Source organism: Pseudonaja textilis, chromosome 1 (genome assembly GCF_049901715.1).
Source record: "Pseudonaja textilis isolate UNSWEBS1 chromosome 1, rPseTex1.2, whole genome shotgun sequence".
Lineage (NCBI taxonomy): Eukaryota > Metazoa > Chordata > Lepidosauria > Squamata > Elapidae > Pseudonaja > Pseudonaja textilis.
Genome location: NC_141990.1, coordinates 202781787 through 202800973, shown reverse-complemented (window position 1 = coordinate 202800973; position 19187 = coordinate 202781787). Strand labels below are relative to the sequence as shown.

The 19187-nt window shown below is 36.2% G+C and overlaps 1 protein-coding gene across 2 annotated transcripts in view; it reads left to right on the top strand.

Annotated features, from left to right (window-relative positions):
- Positions 1 to 19187, top strand: part of ARHGAP15 (Rho GTPase activating protein 15) — a 470287-nt gene that overhangs the window by 366527 nt on the left and 84573 nt on the right. For both annotated transcript variants that reach the window (XM_087920289.1, XM_026717802.2), the window contains one exon: positions 17892 to 18026. In XM_087920289.1, coding sequence (XP_087776415.1) covers positions 17892 to 18026 — 135 coding nt within the window. The remainder of the gene's footprint in view (positions 1 to 17891; positions 18027 to 19187) is intronic.

Sequence of the window (19187 nt, the reverse complement as noted above, 5' to 3'; positions counted from 1 at the left end):
AGTAATTCCATATACTATGCAAATACTATGTATTTATCTCAGAAGGCAATGACTTTGAAAAATAAAAGTCTGATCAATAGAAGTACCATTGACTTATGAAGATTAATGGACAAGAGATAGGTAGGAATCAAAGTGAGCAGTAATGCCTGGGTGAATTTCTTCAGATTTATTTTTTAAATCAGACTTCAGTAGTAATTAATTAAATAATAATAATAATGTAATTTGGTCCAATATCTGGTCAACTTCAACATTGGCTGTATTGGCTGCCCTCAGTTTGTGAAATTATAGCTATTTTATGTTTTTAACTACTGTTTATCCCTAAAATCATGAGGTTGAAATGAGTGGCTTATAAAATGAAATAATCGAACAGTTTGAGAACATACGTTGCACTACAGGCATATAGTCTGTTTTCCTTTCCTTTACAACAATCCCTAATCAAAAATGTGTGTGTGTGTGTGTGTGTGTATTTGTACACATATGTGCATGCACATGTGTGGTTTTTACTTTTTAGAGTTAATTCAGAAATTTGCAAAACTCTTTCATGAGATAGTGGGTAATTATTATTCTATCATTTTAATTTATTGAGCAGGAATGGATTAATTAATTAATCAATTGTTATGTGAAACTTCACTTATGAGTTATAACTGAAGTACGGTACAAACCTATGACCTTCTGTTATCAGTTTCTAGTCAAAATGAAATGTTTAAGATGTTGCATAAGTCCAACCAGTGGCATAAAAACTATCTTCAGGGAAGGTAGACCTTCAGGGAAATTAGCAATGCAGACCCTTCCCATAGCAGCCTTTATAGAGCAGCACCAGCACACAAAGGCAACCACAATTTGTCATAATACTTATCATGTCAAAATGTACATTGTTGCACAAAGTACATGAGGGACAGAGTTTATGTGGTGACATACATTGTGGTCTTACCTCCGTCTCTACTATGGATGCCTATGTTGGTGATGGCTCATCTTTGTGGACTTTATGGTAGCAATTTTCATAACAAAGTATTAGGAAATGCCCTTAAAAGATATCATAGAAAAAGCTTTGTAATCCATATTACCACTTTTCACAGATCAGAGGAGACAAAATCTTGGTGAAACCTATGCCTCTAGATATTTAAGCATATAAGTAGCAAGATAAGGAATTTCTGTTTTTGAATTCTTTAAATATACTTTGTTTGATGAATCCAACCCAGAAAAGTGCACAAACTTTGTTCAGTCTCAAAAACCATTTTTGATACAATGATTACTAAAAAAAATCATACTGGATATGTTATGTTATTAGAAATGGCAATATGGAAACTAGCAGTTCAATCATAAAAGCTTAATAGTAGAAGATTGTGATTAATCCTCAAGAGCTTACACCTGAATATTTTCCCCCTAATTCTCATGGTACAATGAAATTTATTGTACAAAAATGTTTCATAATATTAAGAGCAGAAGTATCTACGTTCCTCTCATAACACTAGAAAATGAAACAGTATTATACGCAATCTTTCGATGTGCATCATTTTAGATGGACAACATTGAGTATAGGTGTCAGATACAAATGTAAATTAATCCCACTTTCCCAAATAGTGAAAAGAGACCTTGCTTTGGGGAAAGAAGCTGCTTTTCTGAAGCTGCTAGATATGCAACTAGAAAAGGCCCTGCAAAAAATATGGATTGTACTTTGGCTGCCGTGTGGCTTCAAAATGTTATTGTGGCCCATTTAATTAATTTCCTCTCTTAACTTCTGAGTCTCATAGCTTCGCACACATCTCTCTACAATCTCATAGCATTCTTCAGATTCTTCTCCAGATAGGCAGAAATTCACTGGAAGTGCTTTCCCAAATGAGAGCAGACAAATAGCAGATTCCTATCCCCCCACCCCACCTTAATCTCTTCTCATTTACACCTTTCAGAATGTGGACTGTGTGCACCAAATTGCTTATCTTCAAATACTATAAAATACTCATTATGTAATTAATGTTTAGATTTCTATCTCCATCTTTCTCCAGGAGCTTAAAATAGCTTACATGGGGATTTCTTTCATTTTATCCCTTTAACAACAAACGTGTAAAATAGGTTGAATTTCACTCTGAGATTCAGAATGTTTCCTTGTGTGGATTAAAAGGTAGACTTCTCTATTCTGGATTGTCACCCTAGCCACTATATCTTACCGATTTGCTATTTAGATTCCAGAGCAATCAATTAATGTTGCTTCAGATGCCCATCCCCCCCCTTTTTAAGATTGAGTTGTAGACATTCAAGAAGGAAAATATAGGCAGGCATTGTTCTGCCCATTTTATAACAAAAACCTATCATTGTGTTTCATTGTTTTCAACCAATGAATGAACAATGGTAGCAGTGGCTGACATGCATACTGTCCGAAGGAAGACTTTTTTAAAAATAATAATAATAATCTTCCTTATTTTTTTAAAAAAAAGAATCCAGAAATTTAGAGCTTTGATATAACTGTGGAAATTTGAATTCATTCAAAGTTGGCATTGTTCAAGATGGAATTCTGCTCTTTCAACTAGCACTTCACAATTACCAGTGGAATGCATATCCTCTTCTCAGAAAAGACCAAGCCAAAAACAGAGTTGTGTACTTCTGCCTTTTAAAATCTCTTACTCTAACTGCCCTTTTTACAGAACAGCTGGTGTACTTTTCTTTTATATTTCTTCTGTTTTGAACACATCTGAAGAAGCTCCTTATATTGTTCTCTGCATTCTCTGCTAAAATCACTTTTTTAAAAATTGGGTTTCTCTGCAAATTCCTATATATACTTTTCCTTACTGACTTGTTCTTCCTTCAACCTGCTATATGGACCTTTTCTATTGTCAGATTTTTGATATTTGTGTGTCTATAAAATTACACTGATTTTTTCCGCTTCAGTTGTCTGATTTTTCACATTTTGAAACTGTTGTAGTTCCACAGAAGTTTGTCTAGGCTCAGTTATAGTTTCCCTCCAACATTACACTGTCACTTTTGTAGAACATTCCCACTACTTTAACTTTTTCTACTGAATGTTCCCTGTTAGCTAAAGGTATTTAATTCTCTCATGCATTTTTCTTACTTCTGAAGGACAGCAAAACAGTCAAGAATTTTCTGGAAGGAACTTGTTCAACAGACATTGTTTCTAGGAGATGTTAGCAAAGTTAAAATCTATCACGTTCTTTCGGTGGGGGGAATCATCCACAGTTTGCTGGTCAGTAGTGGATATGAACAATAGTGATGTCTTAATTCTCTCTCCCCCGCTTATTTTAATCCAAATACTCTTGATAACCAAATAAGAGACTTGGTGGTGCAGTGGTTAGAACGCAGTACTGCAGGCTACTTCGCTGACAGCCAGCCAAGAGCAGTTTGGCAGTTTGAATCTCACCAGGCTCAACTTGACCCAGCCTTCCATCCTTGCGAGGTGGGTAAAATGAGGACCCAGATTGTTGGGGGCAATATGCTGCCTGTGTAAGCCACTTAGAGAGGGCTGTAAAAGCACTATAGGGTGGTATATAAGTCTAAGTGTTATTGCTATTGCTATTCCTGCATGTCTTGAATTCTTGAGCAGGTATGATCAACTTTTTTTATACTGAAGTGCCACTTCTGTGTTTCCTGTATTCTGGCATTAATATTTAAAGAATCTGGGATTTTACACAAAGTCACAACCATTCTCTTGTTTGTTTGTTTTTATCCCTCCCTGTCAATACCTGTTCTATCACCAGAACTTTTTTGACTATGCCACAAGCATTCTGTCTTCAATTATCGGTCTTCTGACTTTTCTCCTTTCTCCCTAGCACTCAGTCAGTTTGGCTAAGCAGGGGAAATTAAAATTCTAACTTTTTGTTTTGGGTTGAAGTCAATTCGAATAAGATATACACCTGGAAGAAAGTTGTGTTGAATCCTGTGGAGCTTTCTTTCAGTAAATATGCAAAAGTTATCTAAACACCCTCCTCCAAAGTATGCAAGATTGCAAGCACATTTCACCTGGAATTAAAATTATTTTAATTTACATACCTATATTTCTCCTTCCAAGACAGTAGTTTCAGTGTTGGGTCCAATATTTTTTTAAAGAGAATTATATGGACAACTATACCATACCATTAGTCAGTAGTTCACCCACGTTAAATTAGCAGTCTTTGTTGTTGTAGCTTTAAATGCCATTATACTTTTATTGTTAGTAGAAAAAAATTCCCCTTTCCTAAAGTGCCATTAATCAAAATCAAAGCTAAACTTAACAGTTTGTTTTCTTTTAAAATGTTAGTTGTTAACTGGGAGAAATATTCTCAGTTTTTAAATTGCTACATCTTGGCCAAATCTCAAATATTCTTTCCCTGATATGGCCTCTTGGTGGTAGATACTCTCAACTGCATGGTTTCCTAGATTCATGAACATAAAATATTTTCAATTTTTATGGGCAGTAGCATTTTCAGAAAATAAATGGCTGAAATACTAAAAACTCCTTCAATCTTATAATTTAGACATGCTGCTATATATTTGTAATGACCAACAGTTGACTCATAACGCTAAATGTAAATCATTATATCTCTCTTTCTTTGGATGTTAGATCTTGGTATGTCTCTTTTAGTATCAATTATTTAAACTGGACTTCCAAAGATTTCTACATGTTCTGCTTTATTTCAGAACATGGTATTTCAAAAACATAGTTTTCATTTTGAACAACTAGCCCAAGCTATGTAGTATTTTCCACTTCATGAGACCATTACCTAGACCTGTTTTTCTATGTTCTCTTATCTTCAGTGATTACCTGAAGAACATGTTATAGAGTTGTAGGAATGTCTGGCACTAGATCTATCCCCATGACAATGCCCCAAATACTCATAATTCTTAAGGCAACAGTTAAGAGTCTTCAAAAGACCAAGCAAGATCAGCAAGCTTGAGCAAGCACAGCATCATCTCAGGAGTATAACCATTCTGAAGACATTGTCAAGGGCAGATCCTTAGTCCCATTTCTCTCCCATCCTCTCCTACCACATTCCCTTACCAAATTGACATAACACTTAAGGGGCCTATTTCAGCAGTTATTTCAGATTTGTAAAGAAGAAGGGTCCCAGAAGTTGAAATGTAGCATGGGTCAACCAAAAACAGTTAAAGTAAGGAAGAGAGTGATATTCAGTGGGCTCTTCCAAACTAAAGGACAGCAAAGCTAAGAAATTAATCTTTAGTGGCAGACTGAAATTCAGATCTCTTGGTTGTGATGAGATGTGGCCTGTCTCCAGTGGTGACAGTTTGGGATTTTATGATAACCTGATTAATTCTAACTCCTTTTTGTGACACTGGTAAAATGGTAACTGATATTGTAATACCATTGAAGTCTTATTCAAGGGAGACAATCCAGGTGAGGCAATTATTCTGAAAGCTCAGTGTATTTTCATTTGGTAATTATCAAGTCACATACTTCAAGCAAGGATATTCCTGTCCTTCATATTTACATTCAGCATTTGGGTATCCAAAAGCTATTGAACTCCATTGGGTTTACTGCTAAGTAGACCTGGATAGGATGCCAGCATCGTTTGCCTGTTTGTTATATGCTAATGCAGCTTTCTTCAGTCTGAAGCGTAGTTCTAAACATCTGGAGAGCACCAGATGGGGACCAGATTGTGGCTGGAAAAGGCTAGTTAATGTTTGTTAGAATATTTTAAGAAATCTATTTAAGTTTGCAAAATATTATAAAAGAAACCCACCTTGTATTTAATGACAGATTTAGGGAAGAAACATTTATGATAATTAAGCAGGCATAAACTAAAGTCTGTACTCTGAGAATGAAGTACTTACTGTATGTAGAAAAAGCCCATGCATACTCATTCAATGGCATGCTGGCTGTTGAAAAAAATGGGCAGAGCCAGGACAAATCTCAGGTATAATTTAGATCGTTTTATTGAATACAATTAACATAGATGATACAAAAAGTTATGCCACCAGACAACAACTGAATGCACCAATTATCACATTAAACAAGAAGAAAACCTTCTACACACCAATTCCACCCGTGCTTTCTACAATTTTGTAAACAACAAACTAAAATACTCAAGGTCCATCCCACCCCTGAAAGGACTAATGGTAAAGACTGCAATGACGACACTATTAAAGCCAACCTCTTTAACACATTCTTTGGCTCAGTATTTGTAAACAGCAATGGATCATGCCCAGTATTTCCTAGTCAAACCACAGACAACTACAACGATCTAATACATATCAATTTTACAGAAGACAATGCTGAAAAAGCACTACGCAATCTAAAACCATCTCTATCTATTGGACCGGACAGAATATGTGCCTACTTCTTTAAAAAGCTATTCACTGTCATAGCTGAACCTCTAAGCATAATCTTTGAAAAATCTTTCAGGACCAGCTCCTTGCCAAACCTATGGTCACAAGCCACGGTCATCCCCATCTTCAAAAAAGGAGACCCCAGCCTAGTTGAAAATTACAGACCAATCTCTTTATGCTGCATCACCTGTAAAGTCATGGAATCAATTATTAACCAATCCATCAACCTCCACTTAGAGACAAACAACCTACTCTCCAATAAACAATTTGGTTTCAGGAAAAAACTATCATGTAATCTGCAACACTTACACTGCAAAAACATATGGACTACACAACTCGATCAGGGCAAAGCAATAGACGCAATCTACATAGACTTCTGTAAAGCCTTTGATTCAGTGGTACATGACAAACTACTCCTAAAACTAAAATCTAACAGTATCTCTGGACACCTGCATAACTGGATAGAAGCATTCCTGTCAAACAGACAACAAATGGTCAAAATTGGGAGTGTCCTATCAAATTCTATACCTGTCAACAGTGGTGTCCCTCAAGGCAGTGTTCTAGGACCAACTCTTTTCATACTCTACATAAATGACCTCTGTGATCATATTAAGAGCAACTGCATTCTCTTCGCTGATGATGTAAAGCTATTCAACACCACAGACAATACTGCTACCCTTCAAAAAGACCTTGACTATGTATCAGAATAGTCAAGCAAATGGCAACTTCAAATCTCAACAAATAAATGCTCTGTCCTACATATTGGCAAAAAAATCAGAAAATAAAATACAGGCTGAATAGTCAAGACCTTGTTGGTGATCCAAACTCTGTCAAGGATCTTGGAGGACTCATCTCTAATGATCTAAGTGCTAGAGCCCACTGTAACTACATAGCCAAAAAGGCGTTAAGAGTTGTTAACCTAATCTTACTTAGCTTTTTTTCTGGTGATATTACACTAATAACTAGAGCATACAAAACATTTGCTAGACCAATACTCGAACACAGCTCATCAATCTGGAACCCACATTACATATCTGATATTAACACAGTTGAGAAAGTCCAGAAATATTTCCCAAGAAGAGTTCTCCACTCCTCTACTCGTAGCAGAATATCTTATGCCACCAGACTCAAAATTCTAGACCTAGAAAACCTAGAACTACGTCGCCTTTGGTCTGATCTAAGTATAGTATATAAAATCATACATTGCAATGTCCTACCTATCAATGAATACTTTAGCTTCAACCATAACAACACAAGAGCAAACAATAGATACAAACTCAAGGTTAATCACAACAAACTTGATTGCAAGAAATACGACTTCAGCAACAGAGTGGTCAATATCTGGAATACTCTACCTGACTCTGTGGTTTCTTCCCCAAACCCCAAAAACTTTAACCTTAGATTGTCTACTATTGACCTCACCCCTTTCCTAAGAGGTCTGTAGGGGGCGTGCATAAGCGCACCAAGGTGCCTACCGTCCCTGTCCTATTGTTTCTTTTATTTTTTATTTTTCTAATACAGTATGTATCCATGCATTCATAACTATGTTTTTACTTATACCTATTATCTTGTAAGCAATTGACAAGAATAAATAAATAAATAAATAAATAAATAAAATAAAATAAAATAAAATAAAATAAATAAACATGAATTAATATGAGTACTCTCTTGATATTTTTGTTAATATTTTCCATCAGATTAAAAAATAGAATTTGGCAGCAACTCTGAGAGACAACAATGGCTAAATGTGCAATATATCTATAGAGCAAAAGTCACAAGATATATTTCATGATCTGTATCAAGTTATACCTTCTCCAGTATCTACTCTATTAGTTTCAGCTCTTCAAGGTAGATCAGACTAGGAAAATGTTATGCATTCTAATGCTATATTTATTAAAGGTTATAGTTACAGAACCTGGCAAATATGGATGTGCTTCTACTAATGAGAACTAGAGAGGGTCTTGTCTGAGACATTTACTGAAGTTACAGTTCTGAACTGGACTCAGATTTCTGATTGTTGTCTTGAATTATTGTCCATCTTCTTCCTCCTGTTCCTCAGGCTTATTCCTTTTGTCAAGTATAATTAGGAATGTGCAAGTTGTTCTAGAGGGGCAGAGCTCACCATGTATTGACAAAAATGAAATATTCCATTTCTGAAGTGTGTAAACAGCCACATTCACCACCAGGATCTTATGGTTGGTTTGATGGCTACTTTTTTTTTTTGCACCTTTGTGTATACTGAATAACATATCTATACTTCAGGTGCCTTACTCCATTTACTTTCTGTTCACAATAGAACAATATTGCATCTTCTCACTAGAGGTTATTTCATAAATGGATGTAACATTACTCAAATGCAGTTGTGCAAGTGTAATCCTATGAACACAGATTTAACAAGAACCAATTTTGTGAAATCCAGAAATGTGCCAAGTGACTTAAAGTTAAATATTGTTAAATATCCAGTTGGATATTATTGGATATATTGCTTATAGGTCCCCTCATTAATTATGCGTATACTTGGACCCTGTGAAATTGATGTTCCACATGCTAAGTATTTCAAATCACCTTGCAAAAACATCTAATAAATAATCTAATCTAAAATCTAATAAAATAATAGGGTGAACAATAAAGGAAAAGGAAAATAATCTGTTTTGTGCCTTAAATTTTACCTTGGTTTTCAGGCACTGCCAAATTAAATCAAATATAATTATTCAGTAAATAAAATGAGAAGGCAAGAGATATATGTCAATGATAGACAGACAGACAGACAAGCAGACAGACAGATAGAATCACCCAAACTGAATTCAGGGGAAAAAAATCAGAACATAGTTTGGAAAAAACTGCTTTACGATGCAACAAGCAAATGTCTGCAGGGTAGAAAAATCTCTAGTTCCATTCTCTAGTAGAATTCACTCATATTTTGGGTTGTTTGCCTCAACCATTGAAGCCACTGTCTATTCATTTTAATATTCATAATTTCAATGTGATATAGCAAGCTGTTTGACAGCATTTTTTTTCCTAATGACTGCAAGAAATTATGTACAGGGCTCATTATCAAGTTTTATTCTGGTTATCTCCGCTGCTCATTTTATCCCTGTAATCCCTTTGTACAATTGATGTATTTTATTTTATTGCTTTACACCTATTTTTGTCCCTCAGTTAAGTTACAAAGCAACATTTTAATAGGAAACTGTAAAAAAAAAAAAAAACCTCTGGCCATTTGAATCTTACAAATGTGAATAGATTACTTATTTTTTGTTCTTTCTCTTTTTGCTGTTGAATCTCAATTACAATAATTTGTTTTATCCCCGGAGGAACTTTCTGCCTGGAGTAATTCCTGACCCATGGATCTCCTGCAATCATTGACTGGGATTTTGGATAAGTCTGTTAAATATTATGAAACCTGCTGTAGAATGAAAGGACTATTGACAACAGGGAAACAGAAGCTGCGTTAAAAAAAAAACACTGAAAAGAATAGGAACTATATGTATGTCAGGATACTAATATTGCACTACCTTCATGCAAAGCCTATTTTAAAATTGACAAGAAGCATGGAGATATTTTTAAGTCATGGGCATCAAAATAGACAAAGAGACCCTGTTTTGTCCCAATTCCTCAATTCCTTTCTTTCAAAATATCCTTCAAATATTTAAACAAAAAAGAGTTTGGGACCCAAATCTTTCAGTTGCTTTAGCTTTGGGACTTTCATTTTTATCCATGTTACTTTAACCGATTCTTTACATATTTATCCATCAATAAGAAATATATTAAAAACTCAACCAGTATTGCTGACCTTTGGATGCCATCTATAAAAAATACTATCCTTCAGACAGGGACTTTCAGGATTATTTATTCCACATATAATTATGTGAATTATTAAGCTTGTAGGCCACTCAACTACTGCTTCCCTCTTCATGTTCTGTAATTCTTTTCGTAGATTAGAAGCAATGCATTCAACAAGTGGGAAGCAATTCTGGAATTATAATTCCATAACATGGGATGGTACCAGATTAACACATACATGTGCTTTAGTCATTTGTAGCAATTCTAAGTTTGGTGGCTTGTTGGTTGGTTGATTCTTTTATAGGTTGTCAGAGATCACATCAACACATATGCAACCAACGCTATATGTTTGGAATATTTTCTCTTGCACTAATACAGCATTTTCATCTAATTCTTATACACCAAATAACCAGCTCATCCTTCAAGTCTGTTGAGATTATTTATTTGTTTGTTTGTTTGTTTGTTTGTATTTGTAAGCCACTCCAGTCAGTCAAAACTCTGAGCAATGAACGATGGTGCAAGAATAAAGCCAACTATATTACCTGTGAACCTTGTAGTCCATTCTCCTGAACATATTATGTAACAGCCTTGCTAACACTGATGTTGATTTTCTTGGGTTTCGAAGGAACTGTGGATACTACTACGCTCCATATATTGGATTTTTTTCCAGATTGCTGATAGCTGAGAATTTCTGGACAACTTTTCCTTTTGAAACAGGTTACACTCTCTCTCTTTCTCTCTTATAGATATTTTTTTTTTGATTTGTCAATCGCTTACAAGATACAGGTATAAAAATAAACATAGTTTTGAATACATGAGATAGATACTTATAAGAAAAATAAAAAGAAACAATAGGACAGGGATGGTAGGCACGATTGGTGCGCTTATGCACGCCCCCTAAAATAACCAAGAAAATAACCAATGAGAGAATCTATATATTCAGTGTTCCTGGTGCAAGTACGTTGAGAGGATTCTTCGACTAGGTTGAGCAATGCATAGGCATGACAGCTCCTAACTCCCTCCAGCAGATGATCAACTAGCACTCTATGAAATTTGGGTTCAGCTCCAGATATTGTATTTGTTCTTGTCCAGGCAGTTCTACAGTCAAAATTTTGTGCAGCTCTGACTTAATATGAAAAGACTGCAAACTGTGAACCAGCATAGTAAACCGAATGTGCCCAACTGGTTTATGCCCAATTTTTATAGTCACATCAGTGCAAGCTACTGTATCTAACATTGCAGCTGTTTATAAAAATCAGTGTATCAAAATCACTGAAGATGAGAACTATTTATACATGTGCTACGTTCTTCAAATGGTGTGCAAAGAAGGTGAAGCGTGGATAGCCCCATGGTAGTTTGATAATAATTACCTGTGTCATTTATTCATATTTCCATATATCTGTCTGCATTTAAATAATGGTGCGGTGACAATGACTCAAGTCTAATTTGGTTTGTCAGTTAAGCATGTTTCAAGAAATCTTTTGAACAAGTGTGTGTGTGTGTGTGTGTGTGTGTGTGTGCGTGTTCTGAATTGCTTTTGGTTTCACTGGATAGAGTAAACTTGCTTATGCAGAGACAATGGCAGAGTTAATCTCCGATAGGGGTGATTCAATGCTATCAGTGGAATCCCTCCAAGACTAAGCACACCTCAATGTAATCTTATTTCCCTCTAACTCCAATTAAGATTTAAATTAGCAATACTGGGTTTTTCCAGCTTGCCCTCAGGTCCACGAACTGAAGTTTCAGAGAACTGCAATAAACAAAAGCTCTCCAACAGGCACTGAGCATGTGCTTTTTAGTTACAGTTATTCACTAATGTAGCCGAAAGCACCATGGAAATGGGTATTCTAGTAATGCATGAATGCCTACATAGGCAATGTTCTTGCTCTTGGATCTGTATTAACATCTATTTACGTCAAAGTGTTGTTAAGTAGCTGCATCAATTTTCCATTCAGTAGTCACCCATTTGAAGTGATAGATGCCAACACTCCAGAGAAATTAAATACAGTGTTTGCATTAATGGTAAGAAGCATCCTAGCTCATATTCCAAAACAACCTGAGCCTTGTTTCACTTTTATTGGTGACCTGGGGTGATCTTTTCTGATGCACCATCATAGTAGGTAGACTAACTTTTTGGAAACTGATACTATGATCAAAGGGTAGAAGAGAACTCAATCAGCTGTTAGCTACCATAGATAATCCAAACCTTCATCTTCAGAACAGTATTTGTCAAAGCATCCAATGGAAGATAAAATATTTACCTCCATCTCCATAATACTCTTTTGAGTCCAGAAGCAAATTAATTGGGTATTGTTGCAAATCAAATATCAGACTAGCCTGATATCAGTGTATCTGACGTGTATCTGATCTGTCCCTTGTAGCCATATGGCTGTTTCATTGGAAAGGGAAAAAAGATGGAGTCTTTAAAAAGGAATTATTCATCATTACGGCTTTCTTGGCTGTCCTATGAAGGCTCTGCAAAACTACTCTTATGGGTTTAGAATTGACAAGTTACATTACATTATCATCAGCTGGTATTCAAAATCCAGTGTGCATACAAGACATTTTCTGTTGGTATATATACACTTTCCAATTGCCAAACATCCTTATTTGGATTTCATCTGATTGTATGGATTTAGGCTGGAAAAATGTATATTAAGAAATCTGGGAGGAGTGTAAGGGGAAAAAAAAACCCCTCCAATCTAGTTTCTCCTGGAAGATAATTTGGGTCATCCTAACCTACCAAGAGTTAGAGGCAACAGTGTGAAATCAGAGGTGGTACTCAGCCAGTTCTGACAGGTTCTGGAGAACTGGTAATGAAAATTTTGAGTAGTTTGGAGAACCGGCAAATACCATCTCTGTCTGGCCCTGCCCCCATCTATTCACTGCCTCCCAAGTCCCAGCTGATTGGAGTCCCAGCTGATTAGCTGGGTCTTCTTCTGCACAGGAGAATGGAGCTGGAAAGCAGGTTAGTGGGGTGGGGAGGGAATGGGGATTTTATAGTATCCTTCCCCTGTCATGCCCATCAAGCCACGCCCACCAGGCCATACCAAGCCACACCACGCCCACCACAGAACCAGCAGTACAAAAATTTGAATACCACCACTGTGTGAAATCCATTACTGGTAGTTTTTCCCAAATCCAACATCCATGAATCCCCAGCAACACACATCCGACAAAAAGGTAGGCTATTAGAAGTTGTATGGAAATAGTGGTAACCATATTTTTAAAAATGACTTTGAAGGAATTTGCATTTGGAAAGCCTGAACAGAGGAGTCTAGTTACTGTACATATACATACATATATAGCATATACATACCAAAGAATAAAAGCAGGTTGATTTGCATTTTAAAAAAAGGTTTCCAATAATTTACACAAGCTTTTATGTAAATTACAGGAAGATGCATAGAAAGCTGCCGTATGTTACAAGATGTTGCAAATGTAAACAGTTACGAAAGTCTCTAGAAATAGATTTTGAGATATCTATTTTTAAAAAAAGGCAGATGGGAATATTGCCCTTCTAAAGCAGATAGAAGAATTAATGCATGTCCAGTGGGTGACTGATAAGCGAAATCAGCTAGGCATCACCTTTTGGAATGGGCTTAGGAATACCTATGTATTTAGTCAAACATAGAGATTTAATTAAGGTCTGTCTCTTCTTCCAGAAAGAACATTTGAAAAAGGATCCCTTAGGAATCAGATTAGCTAGGTGAGACAATATATAAGAATATCTCCTAGGAAACGGTCTGTGACCTTTTATCTGTGATTGCAGTTTCCAGAACCAAAATAGAGAGGAAGCCCCTTTCAGAATCCCATAAATCTAATACGTACACACACACACACACACACACACACACACACACACACACACGCATATACACATAGACACGCACAAACACACATTGAAAAAAGAGCAGGGATGCCTCTAAAACACTATAACATGACATGAGATGGACTTTTCAACTGACGAGAGGGGATTGTTTCCAAAAATGTTCAGAAAATAAACTACTGTTGTTTAGTGTTGTGGTACCTTGCTTTAGTGGGGAGGTGTTTCAGCGGGCAACACTTCCTCCTTTTGAAAGGAAAACGCACCAGAGATAGACCCCCTTTCTATTAATGCTGGATAGATTTATGAACATACAACTTAAGACCAGCTGGATGAGAGAAAATAATATTGCTGCAAATCAGTTGATCCATTTTCCAGATCTCCACATACCTGAACTCTCCAAGAAAGAAAATTTCCATGCTCAGATCTAGTTATTCCTGCTCTGCTTCAGTCTGTGTTTATTTATTTTTATTCTTTGCACCTTCCCTTCTGAGTATGGGTGGGAGTGATGAGATATTCTCTCTGTCTATGTGTGATTGTGTGTGCGTACATGTTCATGCCTCTCTCTTTTTCTTTACTAAGGAGAATATACAGTACTCCTTTTTTTAGCTTTGACCAAAATTCATATTCGCCATATTCACATCCTCTCTCATTCATACTCAGAAGTCTAATAAAGCACTTCCTTTGCTCAAGAAGGGACCTTACATATACCAACAATTTGTCTGTTCATCTTCCACTAATAGTAGGGGACGTGAACTGGCTAACTTATGACCTAGAGCACTCTTCAACTCAAACACAAAACAATGATCCAGCATTGCTCCAAGTCAGATGTACAGTAATAGCCCTCTTTCATGGGTCCACGCTGCAAATCCTGTTATTGTTTATTATCATCATAATCCTTAATTGCACAGTGCCCGAGTAGAGACAGAAATGGAGACGGTTTTGTGCTACTGAAAAACAAGATGAATGTATCAGCATGCTTGGGGAACTTTATGACTTAGACAAGTACATCATTCTTTTAAAAATATAAAAGGTGGCTTTCAAAGATTAAAGATTGACTGGGTGTCAGAAACTAAGGACAGTTGTATATCATGTGAGCAAACTAAAAGAAAACAAATGAGGCTTAGTTGAGTTCCTAACAGACTAGAAAGCTGCACGAAGGAGCAGACTTCTTAAATGAGATGATGATTTATTGAAACATTTTCTTGCAGGTGTTGTTGCAAAGAAAAAAAAACACCTAAATATATTTGCTGGGTTATTAATACTATCTGCAGGTTCACACATTTTGTCATACAGTCTCCATAGCATACATGTCAGTTTGCATGCATGTACGCAAGCATAAATTATACAACCCCTGCAACCAATTCAAGATTGACATCCTCTACTAAGGAGGCCACCCTTGAAGAAGTCCTATTGTAGTTTATATTCAGCTTTATTCAAATGTGGCTAATGATCAAAATTTAAGGGCTATCTTGGGTGAGGAAGAAGGGGAGTTTCAATTCCTTTTAATTTGGCAGGCTTCCTTTCTGCAAACTTTTTTTAAAAAATCATTTATTCCTTGAGGGTAAAATGACACCCTTTGCTTTCAAGATGATAATTCCTAACACTTTTCTTTGAAGATCTGGATAGGCTGCAAAAATCTGGGTAGATAATTCTTGATAATGTCTTCAAATCAGTGTATTCCTCTTTAAATTATTCAACCAAATATATTGGGGTAGGTGGAAGGAGTAAAAAAAAAAGCCAAATATATATTTATATACATTTATATTTATATTTATAAATATATATATATATTCCCTGTTCTGTTCTGTTTTTAAAGGTTTCTACTTAAAGATTGGTGCCAGAGCTATGGTGCTTATATATTTTCAAAATGTGTTTTTAAAGCAATAAGTTGTACAACATTTTTAGAACATGTGTTAAGCTATTTCTCTAAGAATGAAGCTCTTAACAAAACATAAGCACTCTGCATGAGATCTTAGCAGCAAAGTGCTTAAAAGATAAAGTAAGAATTGGTACCATGGGAAGAACACCAGCTGTAGTGCACACAGGTCCATTATGAGAAGGATGGTAGAGGGTAGGGAGAAAATGATTTAATCAGGAGTAAAACCAATTTTATTATAAGGGCACGCAGGGGGTGTGGCACCATAGTGAGAAGGACATTTCAAAATATCTGACAGATTTCAACAATGTGAAAACCCACCCTGTTCTTTAAAGTGACAGTAAACCCCACCAGGTCTCTCCTTCTAAAGCTATTGTGAGTAGACAACTGTGTAAAACTGGCCTGCTAAGTCACTGCCTGTCTTATTTCAATGGCATGTTAGGGAAATAAATAAATAAAAGGCTAATTGTTGAAATACAATCAATCAAATTTTATCTTGAAGGATTTTTTTTTTTTTTTGCTGATTTGCCTGCTTTGTTTTTAAGCTCGCTCTTTTATTAAATTTCAAGAGCCTAATTGTTTTTGTGTGGATCGAAAATCTTTTTTTTTTTTTAAGTATACTTAAAAGAATACTTTTCAGTGAATAATTTGTAAAAAAAAAATGGTTCACCTAAAAAGATACATGGATGTTAATGCTGGGGTGGGTGGGTAGGAGGATCAGATCTGTGTTAAATTTAAATTCCTTCTACAAAGCAAAGTAACTATTACAGTGAAAAATGTACATGGCTTTTTGAAAAAAATTTCCACATACAATTAATAATACTGCATTACCAACCGCTAAATAAGGCCTATTTATTTATTTATCAAAATTACTGGGATTATATTTTTATTGTTCTCCAATAGTTTTATGCTGACATATTAAGCGAATAGCTCAGTAAAAACAATGCCACTTTTAAAAAGAATTCTGTCATTTCGGGGAACAGGTGATACTATAGAAAATGTTGTTTCCTTTTAATTCAGACTGACAGGCTTTTTCACTTTTTGTGAGTTGTGTCAGGTCTGGGGTTTATTGTTGCTGTAAAATAATACCAGATGTTTCTAACAAGTATTCAAAGGAAAGCAAAGTAATAATCTCCCTATCTTTTCTATTAAAATTATTTTTTTTTTGCCTTTCTTCTCCTTTTATATTTAAATTTCCAGCTCAGTCAAGCTTCAAAAGAAAGGATTTCTGTTGTTCAGAAAATCAGTTTTGCAAGCATGTGTGGTTTGTCTTTAGCGTGTTATCATTTTTGACAGCTTTGCATAGCTTAGATAGGCCAACAGGGGTCTGTCTAATATTGTTGCTGGGCGAATCTTCCCCGAGTTTAAAAAAAAAAAAGAAAAGAAAAAAAGAAACAAACAAACAAAATATTTTTGAAGTTTGGAATTAATATCTCCCCCGCCCCCCCTTCAAATTCCTTGATGGCATTGCATTCAGAAAAAGAGAAATGAAACGAAAGGGGTGGGGGTAGGGGGAAAAGGGTTGCCCATTATTCCCTTGTACATGGCAACAGTAACACATGTAAAGCAATAACTCATTTTGTATTCCTGTGTTTAGCATATGTCTCCTGTTGGCGCAGCAAGGCCTTTAGACCGGTCCCTTGAGCTGGTCATCATTGGCAACTCTTAGCCCCTTGGCCTTGAAATCAAATAGCTTTGAATCATGTTGAGCCGGGATGCTAATTTTTCCTACTGATGCATTCTGGGAATAGATGTATTTGACATCCTGTGTCAATGTTCCAGTCTCTTTGTGCCTCTTCTTCTTGGGGTGGGCGGGGTGAGGAGTGGAAGGAGGGTTTGGTGGAGGGAGGTTGTTTTGTTTTTGTTTTGTTTTTTTTCCGTTAGCTGCATTCCTACAGATGGTATTCCATTGAAAATGTTCTCTTCCGACGGGGAAAAAAATAGAAAGAAAAGAGGGAGAGAGAGAGAGAGAGAGAGAGAGGGAAAAAAAACATGCACAGCACCAAACCTCTAGGTGCAGAAGGCTGTTAACGGTTGCTGATGATAGTAGGCAAACATTAACATAATAATTAGTGTCTTGTAATTGTTTCATTAAAACCAGTTGTTCCATTTCTCCTCGTGTTTTCCCAGAAGAGAAGCTGAATTTGGATGACAGCCAGTGGGAGGACATCCACGTTGTCACCGGAGCACTCAAGATGTTTTTCAGAGAACTGCCTGAGCCTCTGTTCCCATACTGCTTCTTTGAACAGTTTGTGGAGGCAATAAGTAAGTACATCACATACAGTAGGAGTTAATTAAATACCTATGCATTTTTTCTAAAGGAAACAAAAAAGGCCTTTGGATCGGAAGAGTTGCATCCAGAACACACATAGCATACAACATACATGCCTACATGTGTCTTTCTGTGTGTGCATATGTATGCGTGTGTATAAAATCCCCGACATATTTCGCTCATAATTCGGGCACTCAGAACATGACATTGTTAGGAAAGATTAATATTCATAATTTGGAATATTATACAGTATGTGCTTCCCCCCAGAGAAAACGGAAACTCTGGGTACAGTAGCAACACAGTGAAAGATTTGTCTTTTGCAGTCCCAACCATGTGTATTCATTGTGCTCATAATAGTTTATAACATCATCATCATCATCATCATCATCATTATAGTATTTTGACAGCTTAGGTTTGCGATTCTGCAGTTGCATCCTCAACAGCAGGTTTATTAACATCAAAAGCAATAAAAGTTTCACCTGCTGATTTGTGTCAATCAAGCTGTTGTTAACATCACAGGATGAGTCATTCTCTTTTCTTCTTTTCCCCCCCATCAGTTTGGCAAAATCTATTTCAGTGTGGCATGACTTCCCTTTCAGGACAGGTGTCCTATTTCTAAAAGATCTTTAATTTTAATATCTCTGCCATAATTGTAACAATGGGAGGGGGAGAGGAATCTTATTGGGCAAAGAAACTGATTTCACTTTTGTTTTCTTTTGGAAAACCCCCCCAAAAAAAAGAAAAGAAAAGAAAAACTTGTAAGCCTAGCAGGAGCTTAATTAAAGTCCAATAGAGAAAAATCTCCAGGAAAAACAATAAAGCACTTAGGGATCTGTTCACCGAGTGATGCGCGTGCGTAACTGCCATTACTGTTAATGAGAGTTGTTTGCGCGTGCACATCAGTCAGAAAAGATAGTACCCTTAATGTGCTGTTTAATTTGATTTTATGTTCATAAAAGTCTTTAGGTTTAACAAAAGCTCTCTACTGCCAGCATCTTGTATAACAAAACCAAATAAATCTTGCAGAATCCTTCCTTTTTTCTTTTGGCTGCTTAGAGATGCCCTGTGGTGGTTAAGTATGCAATAACCCCAATACGCTGAGGAGTGAGCCTCCTTTGGAGGCACAACTCATAGTTCCTTTCCTCTACTCTCTC